Genomic DNA, 23971 nt, shown 5'->3' with positions numbered 1-23971 from the left:
AATTGTAGTGGTGTGTTCCAGTATTTGTTGATCTGGTGGGATTTAAACAAAACGTAGTGGTTTCAATTTATACATTCTCACTTTTTGAAGTTTCAGTCAAAGTTTCAGTCAAGTTTCAGGTCAAAACCTACAGGAAAATCAAAGGTGGCAATTATTTTTAAAATAAAAAAATTAGACTAAACATTGCAACCCCCTCCCACCCCCTTCTGCCAAGGGAAGGAAAGACAGAAAAGAAAAACAACTCCAGGCAAAAGATAGCTTTTCTTTTTCCTTGAGCTATTCTATTTTATCAGTTCAACCTGTTTTCTCTGTTGTCTGGGTCTGCACCCAGCATCGGGGCTAGTACTTACTCATCACAGCACACAGAATGACTAAATATTCTGCAGGATTTGGCCAATATCCCTGTATTTGATTAATTTTACAAACAAATCCAAAGCTCTAAATGCTGAAAACACTTCGGTGGACTTGCATTTTTGATGTTTAGTTGAGCTAAGTTACCAGGTAAATAATTAATAATTGATATATTATAATTGATAATTAATTATTTAATAATTAATAATTGATTAAGTTAATAGCAATATTTTAAAATTAACTCAAAAACAAAACAAAACAAAACACCCAAAAACTCAACTTCTTTTGCAAAGACTATTTTAATAAAGGGATTATAAAATACAAAAGAGAGAGACAGGTAACCTGAGATGCAATTTTGGAATGCAAACTTTTCGTTCAAATGTGCAAGCTCGAACTTAACAAATGTTTAAAATATTTGAGTTTTTCAAATGGTGCCAAAATAAACCATGTCTTTTCTTAAGACTACATATTTAGCTAGGCACTGGCAATGTAAATCTTTCAACCATTTCAAGTATTTGTTTAAAAGCCTCCTAGAACACGTGTGCTCCCAACAAAACTGAAGAATGAAATGTTTAGACCACTGAAGCTCAACAGCTGACTTATAATCAACCTAATATGAGAACACCACTTTGTTTTTTTGGACTCGTGAATGCATTTTATTTACCAATGCATGAGAAGAACAAACAGAGAAAGTCCAGCTCTGCAGACCTGATGTGAAATTTTACAATGATAAGAGTCAGTATATATAACGCTGAGATCACAGCAAGACTTGAATCAGAGAAACTGCCAGTCAGAGATTTAAGTGTGCCTCACATTTAATTCTTGTATGTGAGAAAAATCTTTGGGGTACAAATTAAAAAGAAGATAAAATAACCCTAACAGCCTTCATCTTGAATTATTCTAAATGAATAAAATAAAGGCACAGAGAAATCCTGACATTTAGATAGCAAGTTCTTTTGTGTATATGGATTAAGGATGTTACAACTCTTGATCACCTGATAAGAATATTTATAAAGCCATTTAATTTGAAAATTAAGGTGAATATTTGTAAAGCGTCCTGTGATTTGGAATAAATAGATAAATACATGTGCAAGTGACAACATATTGACATTACTAAACTATTTCAATATGATGGCTTATTTATAAAAGCTGTTTTAATATTCCCCTACATTAACGATTAACTAATGAATCTTTCTTGTGAACATATTTAAAGAGGAATCAAACTGACTTCATCTACAGGATTCTGCTAACACGACTGAGCTGGCTCTGAACTTTTCAAATATCAGTAGTTTTCCCAACATTAGTACAGAAAACCATGCTACCAGTTTTGGGTTGTGGGCTGAATGAAAAACAGTACTAAATGACTAAAGGTCCACAGTTCTTTTCTGTTAAAGTTGATTTGTCACAATATTGTTAATTAGTGTGGGCTTAGGGAAGGCTTACTATGAATATAATTACAGTGCCGAAAAGCATTAATAATGCTCTTATCCCGAGCCAACATGATGCTATTTACATATTTTACCCTGGCATATAACAGAAATGACTCCCAATGCAAGTGTGCTGCAGGATCATCAAGAGAAACACACAAAATCTCACAAGGGATGGATGCTTCTGAACATCTCAGTACTCTTCAAAACAGCAGAGACACTAATTTGACCAGTAATTACAACTGCCACCATAAGCATTGCCTATGGTGAACCACCTTTCATCATGAACTCTGCTGCTCCATCAGGAGGCAAATGAATTGCTACTCCTGTTAGTTAATATGACGCAATCTCATCCTTCTCTTGTAAATTAGGACAGAAGTGACTATTGCATGTCTGCTATATGGGGCAGGCATTTTCTTCACCTTCAGAGCTCTGCGCAGACATCAATCACCTCTCAGTGAATAAACTGTAAGATAAAAGCCAATTAACCCACGTTATCATTATTGCGTATTTCTACATGCCAGATCAGAGTTCCTGCCCTCATTATACTGAAAGGAAGAACTCAGACTGAGTTCATCAGGGCCAGAAATTCACCTGAAGGCACTAAAGGCTGGGCCTCCATTACTGGGGCTGTGTGACCTTCATCGTTCACTCCTGTGGGCGAAGAAGCGAAAGTGTTTTGACATTAACAGCACAGATGTGTTTGAAAGCTCCCCCAAGGTGCCTATGTACCTCTTGAGGGCTTGCATACCTTTTACAACTGTCACTAAGGGATTTGCTGAAGACCACACACCAGGTTGTTAGTAAGGAGGAGGTAGTGCCCAACTGTTTCTGAATTTTCACCTCTCAGCACAGTGAATTTTCAAAGGTCCTTTCAAAACAAGACAAACTTTTCTAGATGATTTTTAAAAATCAATACCTATTTTAATTATGATTCAAAGTCCTTTATCTACAGGATGATTAAAAAAAAAACTTACTAAAAAGCTCATTAAATTTCAGGCTACTTGGTATAAGACATAAGACAGGGTCAGGAAGCATTTTTTCACCTTAGGTACAATATTTTAGAAGGAAAAATTTGAAACAAAATTATCTTCTAAATGTAGAGAATCAAGTATTATGTACATGTATTAGACTGCTTTAGCCTGGCTGATGCTACTTTTCTAAACAGAGCCAGCTGACACAAGAGGAGGGAGGTCAAACAGCCTTGCTGTATGGAGCCTGCACTCACAAGACAATTCGCTCAGAGGAGGAAGGACTTAAGGGAAGGTGAGGAATTCTGATACACCCGTGGGAGGAGGAACTTAGCACATTCATGCATGGAAAACAAGCCCTGATTAAGTAAACTTGCATTTCCAAAATAGCAAACAAGCTTCCTCATCAAAGCTGACAAATGAGTAAGAAGAAAGATCTTTATATGGGAAAATATGTAGTTAAAAGTTAGATTAAAACAATAGTTAAGAATAAATATATCATTTTCACAGTGAAGGGGAGCTACTTTGCTGTTCTCCAGGGATCTTTGCCAGACCCCATGCTGTTCAACCTAAGAAATCACCTTGAAAAAGGGGGTAATTTGGAAACGGTGATATTTGCTGATTGTACCCTGCTACTGTAGTAGTAAAGATGAGCTGTGAGAAGAGATGGAATAGGAAATAGTGAAAATCAATCAGGGAATGCACATTAAAACATCAGGTGCCATGGATACCCATCATGCAAAGTTGTGTGTTCAGAGAATGGTTCAGACTTTGTACAACCTATGATGAACTCTGAGCTGAATATTATAACTGAAGATCTAAAGTAATTACTTTTATTATAAAAGTACTAATTCAAAAGACACAAGCTGCCATAAATCAAATTGTTGTGGTTTAACCCAGCAGGCAGCTCAGCACCACACAGCTGCTTGCTCACTCTCCCCAGGTGGGATGGGGGAGAGAATCAGAAAGGTAGAAATGCGAGAACTCATGGGCTGAGATAAAGAAGACAGCTCACTAGGTAAAGCAAAAGCCCTGTGCACAATGCTAAAAATGATCACAAATGGCTTGGAGAATGAAAAAGAAAACATAATCATGAGAGCTGATAAAGTCACAGTTTGTCCACAGCTTGAACACCATGCACAAATCTGGTTTTATCTCAGTAAAAACACGGAAGAACTGGAAAAGAAACATATTAGCATGACAAGGCCAATTAAAAACATGAGACAACTTCTTTATAAGAGACTAGAGCTTCTGTTTGGAAAAGAGATGGTGGGGGAATGACATGAAATACATAAACTCACGAGGCCCAAGAAAAGGTATGGCTAGGGAATGGTTGTTCACTGTTTCTCTAATAGAAAAACAAGGTGATAACAAATAACTATAACTTGTTCATAACAAAGAAAAGGAAATATTTCTTCAGTCAGTGTGACAGGAAAGAGCAGATACTAAAAGTTTAAATGGATTAAAAAACAGGTGATGAAAAAAATGCTGCTAAGTACAGACACCACTTTTGGCTCAGAAAGCCCCTCAGTGCCAAATTGCACCTGGGAGAAAGGTCACTAGTGCTGTCCCAGTTTTACACCCTTTCCTAGACATCTACTACTGGTCATTGCCAAAGACAGTCTGTGGGCTAGCTGGACCTTTGTTCTACCCTAGTACAGCAGTCCTCATGTTTTTATGTTCATTTCTTCCTTACCAGCTCCCTAAAGCAGAATTGGTTCAACAGCACCAACAGCTCAGATCTTGTCTTTCAATTAGTGATTTAAGGATCAAAGAGGACAGTGGATAAAAGAGCACTTGAGTTGTCCAAATGCTGGACAGCAGCACACCAGAGAGGGTGAAGGGGCTGGCGCTGTGGACAGTCTTCTGGTCTGGAAGCGTTAAGCTTTCTTCCTGCTTGAGTAGGTGTCATGGGGAGACTTTAGCCTCACTGGCTATCTCATAGTTGTCCAAAAGTTTAAAAAGAGCAATTCAGAATTTTCTAGAAGAGATTTTGGTAAATTTGTCTTGAAAGAATGCTACTCATTTCCCTGCAAGGGGCCAGGTTTGGTGGACTGAAATTAAGAGGAGCTTAGGTCTGCAAATGATGATGGTTTAATGTGGAATTTCGTGATAGGAAAAACAAGCATTGAATTGTCTCTCCCAACCCCAAATTGAAATTTCATTTTCTTCCTCATTTTTTTTTTCCCCTTGGTAGACTGCCCTATCATTACATCTGTACAAGCGAACATTAAGAGGGAAGACAGCACAACAACATTAAAGACAAAGCAGAGTGACCAAACAGAAGCCTTAGGAGCTACATACACCCTGACTGAGCTGGCTAGTCCTGGCCATAGCTCAAAGACCACCATGCTCCCGAGATTCATTACTGAATGTGGGCTGCTTAGAGATTACAGCTGTCCTTCTTGAGCAGGTTTCTATGAGCACTGAGCTGACCTCTCCGCTCACCTTTGTTCATGTGACAAAGACATGCAGAATACATGGAGATGTTTGGCTCCTCCCTCTAGGACCAACTCTCCCTGTGTATCTGTAAGGCCTACAATGACTGTGTACCCCAGATTTTCCTCCCCACTCCTCCATCTCCTCCCTCCCTCTAGGAATGTATCAAACCTTCAAGTTCACTCCCAGGGCACTTCAAAGGTATGCAAAGCAGAGGGTTGGCATTCTGGCCTCAAACCCAACCTGGATGGTATTCCTGCACTGCAGAGCAATCAGAGGTAAAGATAAAGCTGGCAAAAAATCCTGTAGGGAATGAGTGAGCCACTCACCTTATACCAAAGACATGAGTTTTGACTCTGTAAGGCGATTTGTGAACATCTGAAGGATTTCCCCTCATAGGAAAGGACAGAGGACTGACCGAAAAAAATGCAGGAAACCTTCCCCACTGTCTGAGATACTGCACAGTGTCACAAGGCTTTCACAGAGCAATTTATGATTATTTACCTAGCTGTTCCCCCAGTGAAACCTAACTGTACATTTCTTTTTAATGTATGCTGAAAATGCATGTACTAGCAGTAGTTATTCAACTGCTGTATAAAGCTATATGTATATCCTTCCTTTAGATGTAGCTAGAGTTCCTAGCTGCAATTCAATGGGCTACGAGTAAGGAGGAAAAAAATCTTCAATATAGTGTTTAGAGTTATTTCTTGAATGTGAACCTACTTTATCAATTACTGTATTTAACATACAAATACTGGACTGTTTGCAGTTTCATAAATAACGTAAGGGATTTAGATTTTGAAGCTGCTTTCCAGGATTTTGCACCTGAAGCTGGCAGTATTTGAAAACACGGCCAAGCTGTGCCTTGCAGCAGACTGTAGTCTAGTAACACTGAGAGAACAGACTGTTAAAATAAGCATCTACATCATTTTTCACAGTACACGGAGCCACAATGCATCTGCTTAAAAACAAATATATGTTTGCAGTGAAACATTTCAACAAATCACAGAACTCAGCAGCAAAGTAGTTAAACATTTATGATTTGATTTTATCTCAGCTTGGAATGTCGCTGGAGTGTCCCACTTCTAACAACTGTTTGCTAAGTTAAGGCTTTAGTGTTTACACAGTGCTGAATGAAGCAGCCTGGTCACCAGATGTGAATGCTTCCTTAGACTAGAGCTTTCAATCAGATCACGGTCCTAATGGTCCCTGCTCCAACCTTCTTCCTCAGGACGTCCACCAGCCTTTCCAACCTGAGAGGGGGCAGGGGAGAGGGAGAGGAGAAAAAAAAAGGAAGCTAACGTTAGGAATGTTCTGGCTGAAAGAGACAGTGTTTGCACTGAACCAAGCTGTCCTGGTGGTGGTCACGCTCAGAAACAAAGCACTACTGTAAAAGACAGACATTAAGGGAAAATGCAGACAACTTACGGAAAACTTTTTAACCTACAACCCAATCCATTTGCAGTCAGTGATATATACCAACTTGCTTTTCTTTTGTACTATATGTAGTGTCCGAACCCCCATAAAGAACTAACACAAAACCATTTGCAGCAATCATGGCAAATATACCCTTTGCTATTAGCAGGACATTCGGTTTTTGTACTTTAAAAATCTGAGCAGTCCACGGTTCTTGTTAAATGTAACACTTAGCTGTTGTTTCCCTTAAAAAAATACCATGCCCATTATCCAGCAGTGCGAGATACTTTGATTGTCCAATTTATAAATTTATGCCCCCAAACCTATGCCTTTTATATCAAAAGCTTTTTCAAAATACATAAGAAAGTTTCTGAGGTTGTGCATGCTGATATTTGAACGTGGCCTGTATGATTGTTATGTAGACTACGCAAAAATTAAGTCTAAATAAGTGAGACAGAGAACCACCTAATCCTCTCTTAATTTTAATGCACGGGCTATAAGCATGTCCAGCATTTCATTGGCTTAATTTGTTCTTTCCTTTGGTATATCGGCAAACGCATGTGCCTAAATTTGTTCGGGGTTTTTCTATTTGTACACATTTAACTTAAGCACTCCCGTGCAATCAGGCATTCAAGTGATTTCTTCAATTTATCTGTATTTTATCGAATTCTTCCATGAAAGCTCTCCCACCAATAAACTAACTATATAAAACTAGACACTGCGTACTGGAAGTACTGGAATACTTTCAGAGCCATATTATGCACACAACTTTTATAATGGATAAAAACAATTGCAAGTTCATGTAGCCGTATTCACTATTGTGAAGTTGAACAATTTTTCTTATCTGAAAAGACAGATTTTTCATATTATATAACATGAGGAATGTAGATAGGAAATAAAAAAAATAACAGCTTTATCAAAACTGTAAAACTTATTTTATCTAATGGATACATTAGTAACTTCAGTGCAGGAAAACTAGTTAACACATCTTGGATTTATTGTCACAAATCATGACTAACACACATGGTACGTATTGAAACACTCTTGTTTTCCAGGAACCACCAAAGTGCCATGAAGCTACACCTCTTATTGTACTCACCAGGTGACTTAATTCCTGAAACTTGATTAAGAATTCACCACCCTAACACAATTATCAGACACCAGGAAATATATGGGGAAAGTTCAGCTGGCTCTAGTTGTTCCACAGGGACTCTAAATAATCTGCTTTTAATCACTTTTTAAGCACAGGTAAAAAGGCACTTCTTAGCTATTCCTTTCCCTCCAATTGCCCATGTATCACTTTTATTTTTTCAGCAGCTGGTGCATTTTTTCTGTATTTGTAACACACATCTATGGCAGTCCTAACTCACTGCAGTCAGTCCATGCAAGTATAAAGTCAGGGACTTCACAGAGTGTTTACTCCTTAAAGTGGATGAATCTATGTTTTCTGAGTTCTAAGACTTTTAACTCATAGTTACTGATAGGTCATATTTTTGTCACCCCCTCCTCCTGAGATGTTCCCCTGTTAAATCAGTTCTTAGTCCATGTGCAATTTCAGAAAGCAATGACAGATCAGTCCTCACCCTCAACAGCAATGACAACTTTCGACCTTTTTACGTTCAGAAGCAGCACTGCAGCTTTCTCACCACTTTAAATATCACTGGAGGTCTCTCTCACTAACACCCTCTCTAATGTGCTTCAGGAACATAAAGGAGAGGAGAAACATTTCAAACCGTCTGGGCAAACAGAAGGTTGGTGCTGCCAATTTTTCTCATAAGCAGCAGAAACATAACAAAATTTGAGACCACAGCCTATTTAAATCACCGCTCAGTTAAAAAGAAATCATGTGTGGCTTATAGAAGCAGGGGGAAAATGCCTTCAATAATTGAGGTTTCTTTCAGGGACACAGGTTATAGGGTCACTGCTTACGCACTGTCCTGCAATTGGGCTTAGATGTGCACCACTCTGTGACCAACCAATGGCACTGCACATCGGAGCAGGCAAGTTAGTGAGGAGCTGCCCATGTTTGAAGAGAAATACCACTGGGATGAAAGTAGCTGTCTTCTGTTTAACCTTGAAACTGTCAGGCTTCATTGAAAATAATGAGGCTTAACAATCATAGCTTCTGCCTTTCAAATGAATGATGACTGAAATCATCAAAATGAGGTATCCAGCACCAAAAACAAACTGTGCAGGGCTTATTTGCCTTTTGTTTCAGTCATGTGTGGATTTGCAAATTTATTTATTCTTTATTAGAAGAAAGAAAAAAAAAACAGCAGGGGATTAAGAATCCATACCTTTGAAAGAGATTTAAACAATAATGTAAAAGAGAAACTGTAACAGCTATTTATAAGATAAAATAACAGAGGGCAAAATTCACCCCTACACACACACAAGACCCAATATACCACTAAAATCCCACTTAAGCCTACAAAATAATGCTATGGGCTGAATCAGTGGTTAATAACTCTTGATACAGGCCTCAGGGGGCTTTTCAGAACGATAATCCTGGACTCTTTGTTCACCAAGGGCCCAACTCTGCCATCCTGACTCACAATAAGCAACATTTTTCTTTGTGAGTAATAAAAGACAGTTAATAAGGCCATTTGTGTAAATGAGGCACTACCTGCAAGGGGTGAGGATGACAGAATCATGCCTTTGCATCAAGCCTGGTGGGTTACTGCAGGCAGCTCCTTTTGGAAGCTGAGCATCTTAATCTGTGGTCAACTGAAGGAATACCTCAAGATAAAAACTAACTGAAATATCTAAGCAGCAGAATGGGAGGTGCTGGGAACTACTCTAAAAGTCTCAGGGTCTGCAGAGTTTGATTCAAAATACAGAGGACAGTGACCTGAAGAAAACAGTTTTTATTATTTTGTCCAATCATGATATATCTGCCAGTATAGCCTCACCATACTTTACTTAACTGAAAGAAGTACTGACTACATTTGATAGTATCCTAGGATGCTGGTTTAACAAATGACATTTTTTTTGCTTGTGAAGGAAACAGTCTTCATAGTATCGATGCAACATGAAATATGACACTCAGGAGAAGTTAGCAAAACACTCATCATTGTGAAGAGTCTTGAATTGCAGTGGCTTAATTATTCCTCAGTATCAGGGGAATCTGTGTTTTACTACACAGAAATAATAAAAAAAAAAATTACTTGAGGGGCTTGCTGTTATAGTATTACCAGTTTGAATATATACTTTTAAAAGTGTTGCTAAGCTTTAAGAAGTTCCTCATCTTCAGAGGAAGGCTACCTAAACATGAATGTCGCCACCAATGTCTTCCCCAAGACAGATTCTTCACTATTCTCAATTACTCTTTCAATTATTCCAAATTGTATTCTCTTACCACCATCTAACAAAATGCCTATACAGAGAGCATGATGTTATATGGAATATTCTTACATAGTTCCTGAACTGTTTGACAACCTCCTTTGACTTTTAGCAGAGATTTACAGAGTTTTACTCCCTTGTATATAAACTATTTTGGTTCTTCAGTCATGCTCAATAAGGTAGACTTACAATTCTTACTGACAGAGAAGTTTGTCTGAGGAGCCCAGAAGCTGGATGTATAGTTGCAAAGCTGGTACCTACTGGTGCAACCACTGTATTGCTGACTGCTGAAGAAATCTAGGTTTAAACTGGAGCTTGGGATCAGTAAAAATCCATGTAGATCCTCCCACACTGCTCCTTCTCTGGCCAAAGGAACTCACTCCAAATGAGAGCATTGGCCTTTATCCACAAGTTCTGTACATGACCGAGTTACAGCATCACAGAATAATCCTGCAGGGCATCATGCCCCAGAAGTAGCCAAAATGTATACTCAGCTGAAACAAAAAAGCATCCTTCAAGTAGCCTATGCCTTAATCTGCAAAGCAATATATAGACTAGCTGAAAACAATAGCTTCTACCTGCAGATGTGGGGGTTAAGTGATAAAAACAAAACCCTCCTGGATTTTGAAATGCTATATAAAGGCTTATAAACCTAAACTATAACCCTTGGTTATCTTTCCAGTAGATAAGATTAGGCTTAGGATATGAAGATGGCCTTACTTGCATGATTTCTGGCTTCTTGTGGAATGTGTTTTGTTAACACTAATTCCCTTTAGAAACCAAGCATTTAAAAATATTTTAGGTAAATAAAATGAATTACAAACAATTTAGCAGTTGGGCTCTGTGAATAAGTGACTGTTTCGTGAGCATTCCAACAAACAAATTCACTTATTTTCATCTCAGAATGAAAGAAAAACAAAAACAACTCATTTTCTTTTCCTCTCCTTTCCTTCAGTTTTCTTCTTGGACGTATTTCATTGAATCCTACTCAGCATACTTGTTTTCAGACATTTTGTGCAAAAGTGAAGGAAATTAGTGACACGGAGAAGATACTGCTATGCTATGATACTATCACTTTTCTAGAAACCAATCACTTGGATAGGATCATTTACTCAAGAAGCTGGAGGAAACTGGTTCAGGTCTACTGTCTGTAGAAGAGAATCAGGCTCCAGCTGCTTCCCTCTTCAGGAAGCAGCACTGTGAGAACACTGGGTTCAGGGGGGGCCTTGTTTTCAGTTTCAATTATTGAAGCTGCTCTGATTAAATAAGATGCTTAAACATTCACTGGATCAAAGCCTGGAACGTAAGGGTATGGCCTTGCAGTAAGTGGCCTGTGTGCTACAGAGGCATCTCCTTCTTGCCCTCTGGGTGGTTCAGTGAAACTTTAATTACTCTTATTCCTAAATTTAGGTATTATTTTTGCCACCTCAAAACCCTGACTTTTCAACAATAATAATTTCTGATTGACTCACTGAAATACATCACCTGGGTGTATGTAATGGGTCATCTACCAGTCTGTAACAGGAATCTTCATAAATCAACATTTTGCTAAAGACTACCTGAGCTTATATGGACCTGGCTGCCTCTACCTAGCAAAGTTTCCTCTGCATCTTTTGCACTGGAGACTGTGTGTCTTCTAAATGACACACAGCAGTTCAGCAGTGTTTCTGAACCTGATGCAGGAATTGCTGGGTGAAATTCTGTGCCCTGTGTTAGACAGGTGGCTGGACTGACCGGTATTAACAGCCCTTTCTGGTCTTAAAATCGAATATTAGAGACTGATTTAGCAGCATCAGTGAGCTCTAAACTGTGGTACACCACAGTGTTGAATCTAATTACTCCAGGCACTGCCGCCAATTCCTGCTTGCCCAACACTGTTTGTAATGTCACTCCAAAAAGTATGTTCCATTAAACTTACAGACCTTAAATTTGGCAGGGCAAGCCATTCTGTCTCTGAAAAGCCCTGTCACAAAACAAGCATTCCTATTAAATCCCTTTCAGCGTCTTCTCAACCCAAAAGAGTAATTCTGTATATGATTAAACTTAGAAGTAAATACAGCCAGTTGGGCTCCTGACAGCAGACATATTTCAAAATAAACCTGGCTTACACAGGCCTTGGCTAAAATATTAAGCCTTTATCTGTGGTTCACAATAACTAATCTTGTCAAATTGTTTGCTTTCTACCTTCTGTTTGGAAGATTATGAGCTAGCTCACCATTACTATTCACCTTGTGCCATCACTAGCAGGAGGAAAAGTGAGTGATAAACACAGTTGATCTATTTTGACAGCATTTCACTCTACTTTGCATTCATGTAGATTGGTACACAGTACAGAATAATACAGAATCAGGACTTCTGCCTCTGTGCTGGATTTAATGCCACCTTGTGAAAGGTATTGATCAGAGAACTTCAACTAATTACTCCAGCCTCAGTCCCACAGTTTATATACTGGTTTTATGCAAAGTTCACGACACCTACTTGTGCAAGAAAACCCTTTTCTATGCCTCCTTCCATAAGCTTGAAATACTTTTAGCACTGACAGTTATTGTTTCCACTCACTTGGTATTACAGCTAGTCCCTTTTCTAGGAGAAATCTTGCCACCTAAGCCTACTACTTACTGTGACAGAATTTCCACAAAGTTTGTGTTGATATGAATAGGCGAGTGTCTCTTGGATTTTCTTGATGAATACTTCCTGGAACTCTCTGTCATCTGCTTAAGAAAAGCTAGCAGATTTACTTTATTGCTAATATATCTTCCCTGTAGAAAGTATTCCATCACAGTATTTATTCTTTTGAAAAGGGAAAAATATTGCTTCCTATCAGCTTCTAATGAACACTAGTCTGACCCTTTGGTACGACGTCTGGTATCATTATAGAGCCATGATTTACAGGCAGGCTTATTCTGTCCCTGAACAGTTCCCCACCTTTTTTTTGGTGAGCAATACAATCTCAGAAAGCAAATATTCTTTCCTTTGAGCACTCACAATATGAAGGGAAGGTCAGAACTTTTGTGTAAAGTGCTTAAAAGGCAGACATCAGGTGTATTTTGCATTATGTGTACTTTGCATGGGGCAAAACAGCATGCAGAGAAGGGAAATGACTTGTTGAAGCTCAACCAACCAAGAAGACCAAAAGGACCCACAAATTTTTTTCATGTTTAACTCCATATATAAGTAGTCTTGAACTGAACTGGGTTCCTCATGTACATGCACACACACACAAGTATAGGCATAAATGCCTGCAAAGTTAGCATCCAAAATTGTTGGATACAGAACCCACTCCTCTTGGTTTCTTAATCCATGCTCTGGACCATGTCAACTGGTAACAACCAGCCAGTTCTCTTATTCTACATCTAGCTGAGATGTACTTCAGGAAATGCAAAAAAGACCTACTTAGAAGATTTTGTTGTTCTACATCCTTCTTCAGGAACATTAAAAAAAAAAGGTCAAAAATCTGTTGTCAAAAATAACTACTATTTAAAACCTGCTCAAAACCACAGACAGGATTTCTGATGAAATGTAGGACCAACAGTTTGATAATACATTTAAGGATCTGTGGGGAATGGGGTTACTAAAAGACTCTAAACTTTAAAAGTGTCAGTCTGAAATCACCACATTATACCTTTCTGTGTATTTCAAACAACCCTTCTTTACAAGGCCAGGTCTGAACTTCTCAGCTGCCTGTTCTGAGGAAGTCCCTCCCCTTTTGGGCATGTTCTAGTCAAGCCTTGTATACAACGAGTTCGTAAAATCGCAAATACTGCTGTACTGCTCAGGCTGCTTCCCAAGTCCACCCCATCAAAGCACAACTTTGGCAGACTTCTCTTGATATCATAAACAATGAAGACAACATTAGCTTTTTTCTTGATTCCACAAATATTTTACAAAACCTGATGCAGACTTGCTGGCTCTAGACAGCTCTCAGCTATGTTCTGTCTCCCTGAGGTGGTCCCACCCTCGTGACCATGAGTAATCTGGAGCTTGTGGAGAGAAAATTCCTTCCGATAAACCATCATCCAATCTGTCCACTATACATTCAAAATAGTCACTTTTACATGGGTTTGATGTATTTCAATAAACATTCCTTCCTTGTGTGACTCATGTGATGTTGCCCACACTGGAATGATTTCTATGGTATCATTGAGAGATCAAGTAACAATGGAAAAGGGTTTGGATGCAAGAAGAAAGGATTTAGTTGAGCTCCCAGTTGTGATAAGCCATTCACAACGGGCTCAGACTGGTAGCTGAACTCCCCACCCTTCTGGTGTAATTCAGTGGTGCCCATAGACTTCTCCTGGATTCAGGGCGACTCACACTTAGTCATCCTCCTAAAAAGTATTTATAGAAAAAAAAAAAAAAGAGCAGTCTTTTGGCAGTAGCGGACCAACAAAAAATCCATGGATGAAACATCCTCTCCTCTTAATGTTTGCAATGTATTACAGATAGAAGTTATCAACGTGAAGCTTGTCTATTTTGATGATGTTGCAATGTGGTCCCACATGCAGGGACAAAAACAGAAAAGGTGTCTCACTGCTCATTTGCACATAAAAAATGAGCTTTAAATTACCAGTTGAGACTCAGCATCACAGACCAAAGTGTCTTCTACACGCGTGTAATGTTCTTTAAAACACATCAAAGACCTTTTACCAAGTTATCATCCATTTAAGGCCATTAAAGTAAAAACAAGCTTCAGTAGCCTCTCTTCAGAAGCAGGCACCAGTCTCCAACTGTCTTTTGCACCATTCCGTCATGACAATTCACATGAAATTTTTTTGAACCCTCAAAAAAGGGCCTTTTAGGCCCTTTTTGCTACATGTTCCTTCCATGTGACTGGAAATGAGCTTTAGTGTCACATTTTGTTCTACTCCTGGGAGATCAGAGAATTCTTGAGTGAGAGGCTGAATGAGGAGAGAAGCAGTGCACCTTCAGCTAATTTCGAGGACAGCTTTAATTTTTCTCAACTGGTGAGCTTACTGACTCAAGCCTTGGTGGCAATTCTGCCTGGTGGTGATGTGAATGAGATTGATTGTAGGAAAAAAGGCTTTTAATTTCTCCTGATACGAGCATAAAAATCTGGCTTTACATCAAGACTCCTGAAATTCTTCAAAAGCAGAGTAAAATATTTTCCTAGTGTTTAAAATCAGAGACCTATGAAATAACTTTTTGCTGAGTTTTCCAATTAGGATATCCCTTTTATCATATGTAGATGTGCACTTATTATACCCTTCTTTTATATATATATATATATATATATTTTAATATATAATCATTTAGTTATATAATCATATGCGGTGACAGAAATTGATGTATTATGAGGCCCAGAGTAAAATGTTAAATATGGCAATTTTGTTATACATATCCCAATATCTGCAGTGTCTTCCATTCAAAAGATGAATTCTGATACTTTCTATGGACAAAAATTCCATAATCTGAAACAGAAATGCTAAATTTTGGTCCTAAAGATTTACGACTTACAACAAGTCAGTGTTTAGATTTGTATTCTTATACCCACCTCACATATAGCAAAAACCTAGAAAAGGGAAACTGAGAAACTTACCAGTAAAGCAGGGGCAATTATAGGGTTGAAGTTTTTGTTAGCTCTCATACCTACAAACACAATTAATGCTGCCTTTCCAAAAAACCTTGTTCAAAAAAATTAAAAGCTTTGAAAACATCTGGCTATTACTTCCATGACTCAGCATTAGATTATAAACATGAACTGCAATTTTTTATTGTTGTTGTTGTTGTTGTTGTAGTTCCTTCTTCAGTAAAGGTACACTTTAAGTAGTGGAAAAATGATTTCAAGTTTGCTTAAAATTAAATATTTTGCTGGATTGGGCCTAGTCTGTTATTCCTATTTGATGCTGTAAAGAACCATTCCAGCAATTCTCCAAAAGTTTATACGTAATTCAGAAGCTTCAGTAAGTCTGGGATTTCTTGTTGAGCTTCTGCACATACATTTACAGTATTCAATCTTTTGCATATGTTAAGAAACAGTATGAGTATTAACAGAAAGAACCGCAAATTTATTTTTATTCCTTCAGCCAAGCCACAAATAAATGACTCTTGCAAACAAACCAAATACTATTTAGTAACGGCAATGTAAATGCCATGGATTTATTTTATTTGGATATAGAATATTAAAGTAAATGATTATTTGCTGTGACACTCATTTTATCATCTTGGAAAAAAAGCAAGTCTTAGAAAAAGTTCTCTTGCCTTTCTTCAGGAAGCACTCAATCTGCTTTTCAAAGTTATTTAATATTTTTCCAGAGAATAGTTAACTCTAAGCTTACAAATACTGTGTCAGCATGCTTCCTCCTATTGGGCAAACAACTTCAAAATCTAATTTGTTTGTGTTATTGGCCTTACTAAATATTGGTCTTTGCAAGTCTGGTTTACACCATTTATATTAACTATGCCAACATTCTGATTTTGTTCTGAAGTATTCCACAACAAGCTGATATTATACAATACAAGCCCAAGAGCTAGCCGATCCAGTTTACTGAGTATACTTAGTGTATTTTGCTACTGATAAATCAATAAAACCATGTTGTAATCTACAAACTTCCATCTCTGTGAAGCAGCTATAAGCAAACTGTAAATGAACACACAGGTCAAAAACTGGGATGCCGTGATTATGTTGACTGTGAAAACATTTGACTTTCATAGAATACATTTTAGTGTTTGAGAGAACGAAGTTTCAGCTCTGCTTATATTTTCCTGAAAGACTGAGATGATAAATATTCAAATGATGATAAATATTTGTGTTTATATTGTAACTACGCATACTTTAAGAAAACAATATCTGCACTGCAATCCATGATTTACAGAGGTTAAGTAAATGTAAATCATAGCTACACAAAGAAAATAAACACTTGACTTAGATTGTATACTCAGTTTTGTGTTCTTCATCCATGTGAAACTTCCTGTAGTCAATGGATGGCTTGGGTGTGCAAGGGATGCATTAAAGTTTTATCTGTAATTCCCTTTTGTTTGGGATTATTATTATTATTATTATTTTGACTTCATTCTGTTAAGTACCCCACTGAACATAATTCTGGCATTGACCATAAACAATCAGATGCTAAAGGCCTCACTATAATTTATGACACCCAAAATATGCATGAAATTGGTATTCCACAATCTGCTCTGGCACTATCACAGATTATAACTGTAAGAGACTTTTGGTACTGATACAACAAAATGATCTACTAAGGGCCATCCTCAAAAGACAAGGAAATACCAAAAGAAATTACGAATCATTAGTACTAGCAAGGGTCTTAGCTGTGGCTCACATCACCAGATCTGTCTTTCAGGGCTCCAGTATTCAGAACAGGACCTGCACAGGCACATTCCTCCTCCAGACTGCACAGAGTGCAAGACAGCACCTTGGGATGGGATTTGTAACAATGGCTATAAGAGAAGAGTGCTCCTAAACTAGCCAGATAGTTTTTGTGTTATTCAGTCAGAAGTTTCTATTTATGCTAACCCAAGTCCTCTCTTCTCTGGGTCAGGAAGTTATCACTGCAAGTGGTAGGTAGCACCAGCCACTCCCTCCACAGCCTGCAAATCCTAACTGGACTGTAACATGGAGCATGCAATTCAAAAACTGGCAAGCAATGCGTCATCCAGTGAAGCGATATGATTCAGTGTGGAAAACACATTTCATTACAGATTTGCAAAAGTAATATATTTCCTTTTGTGCAGAATGAATGGTACTTTAGACATACCAAGAGAAACAAGATCTGCTGAGTGATACCAAAACACAGCATATCTAGAAAGGTCCAGAGAATATGCCCCGAGTGGCTGAATTTGTTCAGCTCACCTTAGATTTGAATGTTAGTTCAATATTTTATTTCCTCACAACCCAGGAAACTGATTTCACTCAGTGTGTTAAATTTATCTGAAGTTGAACACAACTTTATTGGCTTACTAAATTCTTTTATTACAACAAATATGTATCTCTCTCTACAAGACTTTTAAATTCGTCATTTCACTAGGCATATTAGTGCAGTCTGAGGGGAGTTATTCTGAGAGAAGTCAATGGTGTTAGTGCAGAATTCCAAGTATTTAAATAAATTCTGTCCCTACTATGTACTGCTTTCTGTTAGATCAGACATGACTTTCTTCACACATTTCAATTAGTCTTAATTCCTCACTAAGCCTAATTCCTAAAGCAGACTACTTGCAAGCCCATTGCCCCTAAACCTAATAATTTCACATTGCCTGTTTTTGCTACTCTAGTTAATGGTAATATTTTATGTAAGATATGATATACTTGGTACTAGATTTTGTGTTTCAGATTCTCCAATGTTCTTCTTCATGCCTTGCATGCCAAAGAAACTTTACATCAGCTCTGCTGCACAGCAGAATTCTTTGGGGTATGTGGTAGTTTTGCGTGTCTGGGAGTCTTCCATCTGGCTAGTGTGGGTTTCCTAAACACTATAAAACCCCGCCTGTGGAGATTGTATATCTCTTATGGGCCCCATGGAGTTTATAATCTGCTTTTAATCATCGCACGAGGCAGCCAACACATCAGTCCTCATCAAGCAGCTTTTTCCACGTTGAATATCCTTTAATAACTTTTGATCCAGTTCTGAAAGTTCAGAGTTATTGCTGATTTTCATTGCTATCTTAGACTGCTACAAGAGTTTCTCCTCCCTCATCTCCTTCCTTTTGAACTCTCATAGCCATTGACTTCAATCATTTATTACAGTAAGTAAAAAATTCTTAGCACTGTGCCCTCACTTGCTTGTCTTTTGAATGTAGCCACCAGCATCTGTTTCACAGTAAAGTACAGGTCAGATCCTTAGCTGGGACAAATTAATGCAACTCAGTGCAACAGAGCTAAGCCAATTTACTGTAACTAAGAAACTAGCTCTACATTTAGTAGAAATGTCTAGTGTCTTGTCTTTGACAAGTCATCAGAACTTACATCTCAAAATGCAAGCACCAGTTACATTATTCCCTATATGGTATTAAAAGATTACCAACTATTCAATCCCAGCAGAAATTCACAGCAGCAGACAACATGGTGGTTTTCATTAAAAGCAAAATCACTTTTGACATCTGCTAAATTATTTACTGACACAAATCAGTGAAACTATTAATATCTATGAAACCGTACTACTCATCTCCAGTAGCTAACATGATCTCACATTCAGGCTACAGTTTTGTAAAAAAAGAAAAAAAAAAGGGAAAAAAAAGAAAAAAAAAAGCAGCCTAGTTTTAATAGGGGAGTCTGAACATCTAAATGTGTCATCCTAATAAAATAAGAAATCTAATTATTTTAATTGTTTTGAAAGGTGAAAATAAAAGACATGCATTTTCAAAATTTAAAATAAAACCGAGTTCTCTAACATTTGGTGGTTCCTCCAAAACAAATAGCTCTAAGTCCCAGTGAATGTACAACTTGTTTCTTTTGTGTCGTGCTTCTGCCTGCAATTTCTAATTAACTAGCTCCATTCTTATCTACAACAAGTGACTGAAAGCATACAAGCTACAATATATACTTCAACTAAATATATGTAGGTATGATTTTAAAAGGGAGATAACTAGTTAACAACATTTGCATGAGGCAAAGAGGCTCAATCGGTATAATAAATCAGAAATGCTTGCTTTTAGCTTGTTCCCTGCATAGCTGTGCTGTACTGAATACAATCTGTACATTAAAGATACCATGTTTGCAGTTAAAAATCTCATGAGACTTTAGACCTATACATAAAGATACTTATTTTACTCTTTTCTGAGACACTGACCTGTATCCTCATTTAAAAATGAACACCACATCTTTATGTTATTAAATCTTTGTTTTGATCTATTAGTATTCACCAACGTGCCATTTTATACAACCCCGCACTGAATAGGCAAGGCTGGAGGTAACCATCTGCAGCTTTAAAGTCTGCGTTTGAATTGATGAAAAGAGCTTTGTGTGTTCATTGCCAAGTTTGATTCTTCCAGTCATTAGACATTCCCCTCAGATCGCATCAATGAAGCGGACTCTCTTACACCCATGTGTTAAATTCTCTTCTCCTCATGGTTTCCTTTGCCAGCTATACTCCAGAAAGACTACCGGGTCTTAGCCACATTCTTCTCACAGCTGTGTTAAAAAAGAGCATCAGAGCGTCTTCCCAAAATCCATATGTGTATCTGGTCAGTCCCCTGTCGGAGGGTCACCTCACATTGTGGTGTGATTATTCAAATATTCATTCTTGTTCTTGAACTGCACTGCTCCGACCACTCTGGGAAAGATTAGACCCTCCAGCAAGCACCGGAGAACGTCTTGGACGTCAATGTGAAATGCACACAACTCCTGTACTAGCAAGGCAGATTAGTTTTACTTGCAGAGGAAGGGGACTCTAGCCACTTAGTTAATATGCAGCCCTTATTTCTTTTATTTTTTTTACTCTTTTTAATGTGTCAGATGCTGGTAAGAAATGTTTGTTTTTGTTGTCTCATTGATGGACTTATTTATCAGCATAAGCTAAGAAGCAAAACTAAGTGAACAACTCTGAAAACAGAAATGATGTTCAGAAACGCTGGAGGGAAATCCAGAAGCACTCAGAATGGGTGCATTCCAATAACAGTGAAAATTAGGTGGCCAGAAAACCCACACCTTAGGAAGTAAAGCAAAGATAGTATTTCTTTTATGAGAGACAGTAATTTAATTTGATAAAACTACCTGCTTATTCAGAAGATAGCTTATTTTTTTCTTGTACTCAATAAACTGAAATATTTTATCCAAATTTGTAACTCTCCTGCCTTCCACCTTAAAAGCAAAAAAGAAAAGGAAAAAACAAAACAAAACAAAACAACAACACCAAAAAAAAAAAAGGAAAAGGTTTCTTTAATAGTTAAGAACAAAACAAGTAAGAATTTCCGGCTCACATCACTTTTATAACTGCTTTGTTCATAGTAAGAACTACTTTGACAAAGTGTGCTGAGTATATCTATCATGATTTATGCTGATTTTCATACCTGTATATTTTAGCATTGCACCATCACTTCATGGATTTGAGTTTGCTTTTAGAAGCAGAAAGGCTACATAGAAATTCTACATGCATACCTTCCGCTACAAACTTAGACATGCAGGTCTGTGAGTATGCGAGTATGACTGCTCACATATGCAGAGCTACACTTTACTGAGATGGAATCATTAAATTGTGAGAAAAAAAAAATAAAGCCCTCAAAGACAAATTGCATTAAAATTCCCCCCAGCTGCAAAGCTGTTGCAGAAAAATAGAACATTTCCTGAAAAAAAAATACATCAAAAGTGGCCTCAACCTTTACTGATAATTGGCTAATATTGATTTGGTATTACATTATAACCTCCTCTGATCTCACTGTCACCAGTAGCCACTCCTCGATCCCAGAGGCTCCAGCAGGAAGGACAGTTTTAAAATATCTTGCTTCCTCTGCTGGCAGAGGCCTTAATTAATTCACAGGCTTTCCCAGCCACCTTCTCCAGGTCAGCCCCATTTCCCTTCTGGGGCTGCACCAGCTGGCTCCTGGCTTCTCCAGCAGGACAAACTTGCGGGGGGCCTGTGGCGCCACGCCAGAGCTCCTGGGGAGTCTGTGCCACTGTCCGTGTTCTTTGTTAATGTTAATGACATATCAAAAATTATATGCTCTACAGAACATAAGTTAAAAATCTTAAGTACCCCACAAATTGTCATAATTTCCTACTGAATAAGTATATGAATAAATATGCACTGTGTTATGTGTACATATACACATTTATTTACACACTTCACACAGTTAAAATGTGTATTTGTTTTATAAACTAGAATAGTGCTCTATTCAAAGTCTAATATATACCTTGTTAGTATTTCAAAATCAAAATAGATTCAAACAAATGCTGCTAGATCTGGCTACTCTCTCTCTGGCTAGATCAGGGCTACTCTCCAACCATCACTATTTTCTGTTTCGCACCACCACCCCTGCTAGGACTGCAAATCGTCTTTACAAGCAAGAGTACACAGTTGCAATTCATATATCACACTGCAGTGAGCTGATGCGAGGTGTTCACACTACTTCAGTATCAATAGAATTTGACTATACCTAAGTTCACTACTAAGAGATTCCAATATATCCCCCTTCTGGTTCCCAGCTGCTGTTTCATACAGGATAGGATCCAGAAATTTTTTAGATGCTTTGTGTCCTGATGACTGAAAGCCCAGGACCACTGTTCTGACTTCAGTCTTGCACTTAGCAACAATTGCAGGTAGGTACACAAATTAAAGAAATTATGGCAACACCGTGCAGAAATTCCATCCCCATTGCAAGCTCTGCATGTGATGCTGTCTGCAAACACTCAAGTTTTTAGGAATATTAAAAAATTCTTTAATGCTGCCAGATAACAGATTAGCAAAGGCACAGTGAACACTATGAAATTACATGATAGGAAGATACAAAGTACATCTTTTTCAACTTTATTTTAATTATTCTAATTATATTCTTTCTTAGTGAAGCTAATAATTATTCTCCTCTTCAGAGTTTTAACTGTTGCTTATGTTATTCAGATATTTTACTGATTAATATTGGGAAACTACTTCATATAGCTGCTAAATATCTCTCTCACCAGAATTAAATGTTACTTGGGCATTTAGAAGAATGGCAAATCAAGTAAACAGACATTTAAAAACCTATTTGGGCTATGAAATGTAGCATCACATTTCAAATTACAAGCAGCTTGCTCTTAAGACAGTACTAATAATTAATACTACTGTAATTAATACCAAGAAGTCTTTCAGTTGACAGGTTTATAAATTGCCAGTTCCTTTCTGAAATGTAGAGCATCCTACATCTTGGAAATAAAAAGCAAAGCTAACAAATGAGTTCCTGCCTAATTGCCAAACACTGATTTGTATGAAGCAGTTGAATCTACAAAGGAATTGGGAATTCTCAGCCTGGTTTCCCTGCTGATGAGTAAGAACTGTCTGTGTAGTTCTCCCAGAGGTGTCAGAGGAATCTCTATAGTGTCACACAAGGGTTCTTAGCTCAAAGTAAACACACTTTCCACAAACTCAGCTGCTTAATCTGTTTGCAGGTTGAATTATAAGATGGGGGTGGATGACTCTGGGTGCTGGGAAGACGCACAGAGCATTTCCACAGTTTCTTGGTAAAAAAGGCATGCTATTGTCATCAAAAGGCTTCAACCAATTGTTTGATTTTGCTATAGGCTCAGTGGTGTGATCTTAGCAATAATGAAAACTAACCTCACCAAAATTTTCCCAAGTATTTGAGCATGTTAAATTGCATACGTATTTTTTACTATAGCAGTGCATCACCACTACTTTAATTCAGGTTGTGCTTGCACTTCTACTCTAGGCACTGTGGTTACATCGGATTAAACAAGAATTCTCTAAAACAAGAACAAAACAAAAACATTCTTCACTTAAATATAGGTTGTCAGTAAGCGTTTATAAATAAAACAAAACACAACAACTTTAAAATCAAGCAGTGTACAGAAAGGTTTAGCCAACATTCACTTTTAGGTGCTGCAATTATTTTTCATAGTTTTATTTTTATCAAGCATGTTTAATGCACCTGCTGAAGTTTCAAAAACATCTAAATGTTCAGAATAAAGATCTGAATGATTCTCAGCCACTGGAGGTTTTAAAGAGATGACTGATGTATTTTCATATACATATATTAATTATATTTTAGGTAGTTAAAAATAATTCTTAATAATATAAAAATGTAATTTGCATATTTTGTAATAGGAAACATCAGCATGATTTCCTTTTTAAACAGGAAGAACTCTTATTAGGTCCTTGCAATATATTATAAGCCAACTCCTAGCTACTCTCGAAATATGTTACAGACATTAAAGTTGAAGAAAAATATGGACTGATGGGAAAATCTGCAACTCAGCCTTGACAGCCTTGGAAGGGTGTGAGAAGGGTATTTTGCAGCTGATAAATGCAATGCAGCAATGAGAAACACCAGACTATGAAGAGGCAAAGCCTATACATTTGCCTATATCCCAGCAATCAGACCTTCAGAAGCTTCTGTGCTAGT

General features: G+C 37.7%; 2 protein-coding genes across 15 annotated transcripts in view; one reads left to right on the top strand and one right to left on the bottom strand.

Annotated features, from left to right (window-relative positions):
- Positions 1-23971, top strand: part of LOC308195479 (uncharacterized protein) — a 62023-nt gene that overhangs the window by 19363 nt on the left and 18689 nt on the right. The gene's annotated exons all lie outside the window — the stretch shown is intronic.
- MIPOL1 (mirror-image polydactyly 1) overlaps positions 632-23971 on the bottom strand; it is a 192985-nt gene continuing 169645 nt past the window's right edge. For all 14 annotated transcript variants that reach the window (XM_080592925.1, XM_080592926.1, XM_080592935.1 and 11 more), the window contains one exon: positions 632-6441. In XM_080592925.1, coding sequence (XP_080449051.1) covers positions 6375-6441 — 67 coding nt within the window. In that variant the 3' untranslated portion in view covers positions 632-6374. The remainder of the gene's footprint in view (positions 6442-23971) is intronic.

Source organism: Anser brachyrhynchus (genome assembly GCF_964034855.1).
Source record: "Anser brachyrhynchus genome assembly, chromosome: 5".
In the NCBI taxonomy this organism is placed as follows: Eukaryota; Metazoa; Chordata; class Aves; order Anseriformes; family Anatidae; genus Anser; species Anser brachyrhynchus.
This window is presented reverse-complemented; position numbering and strand designations above follow the sequence as displayed.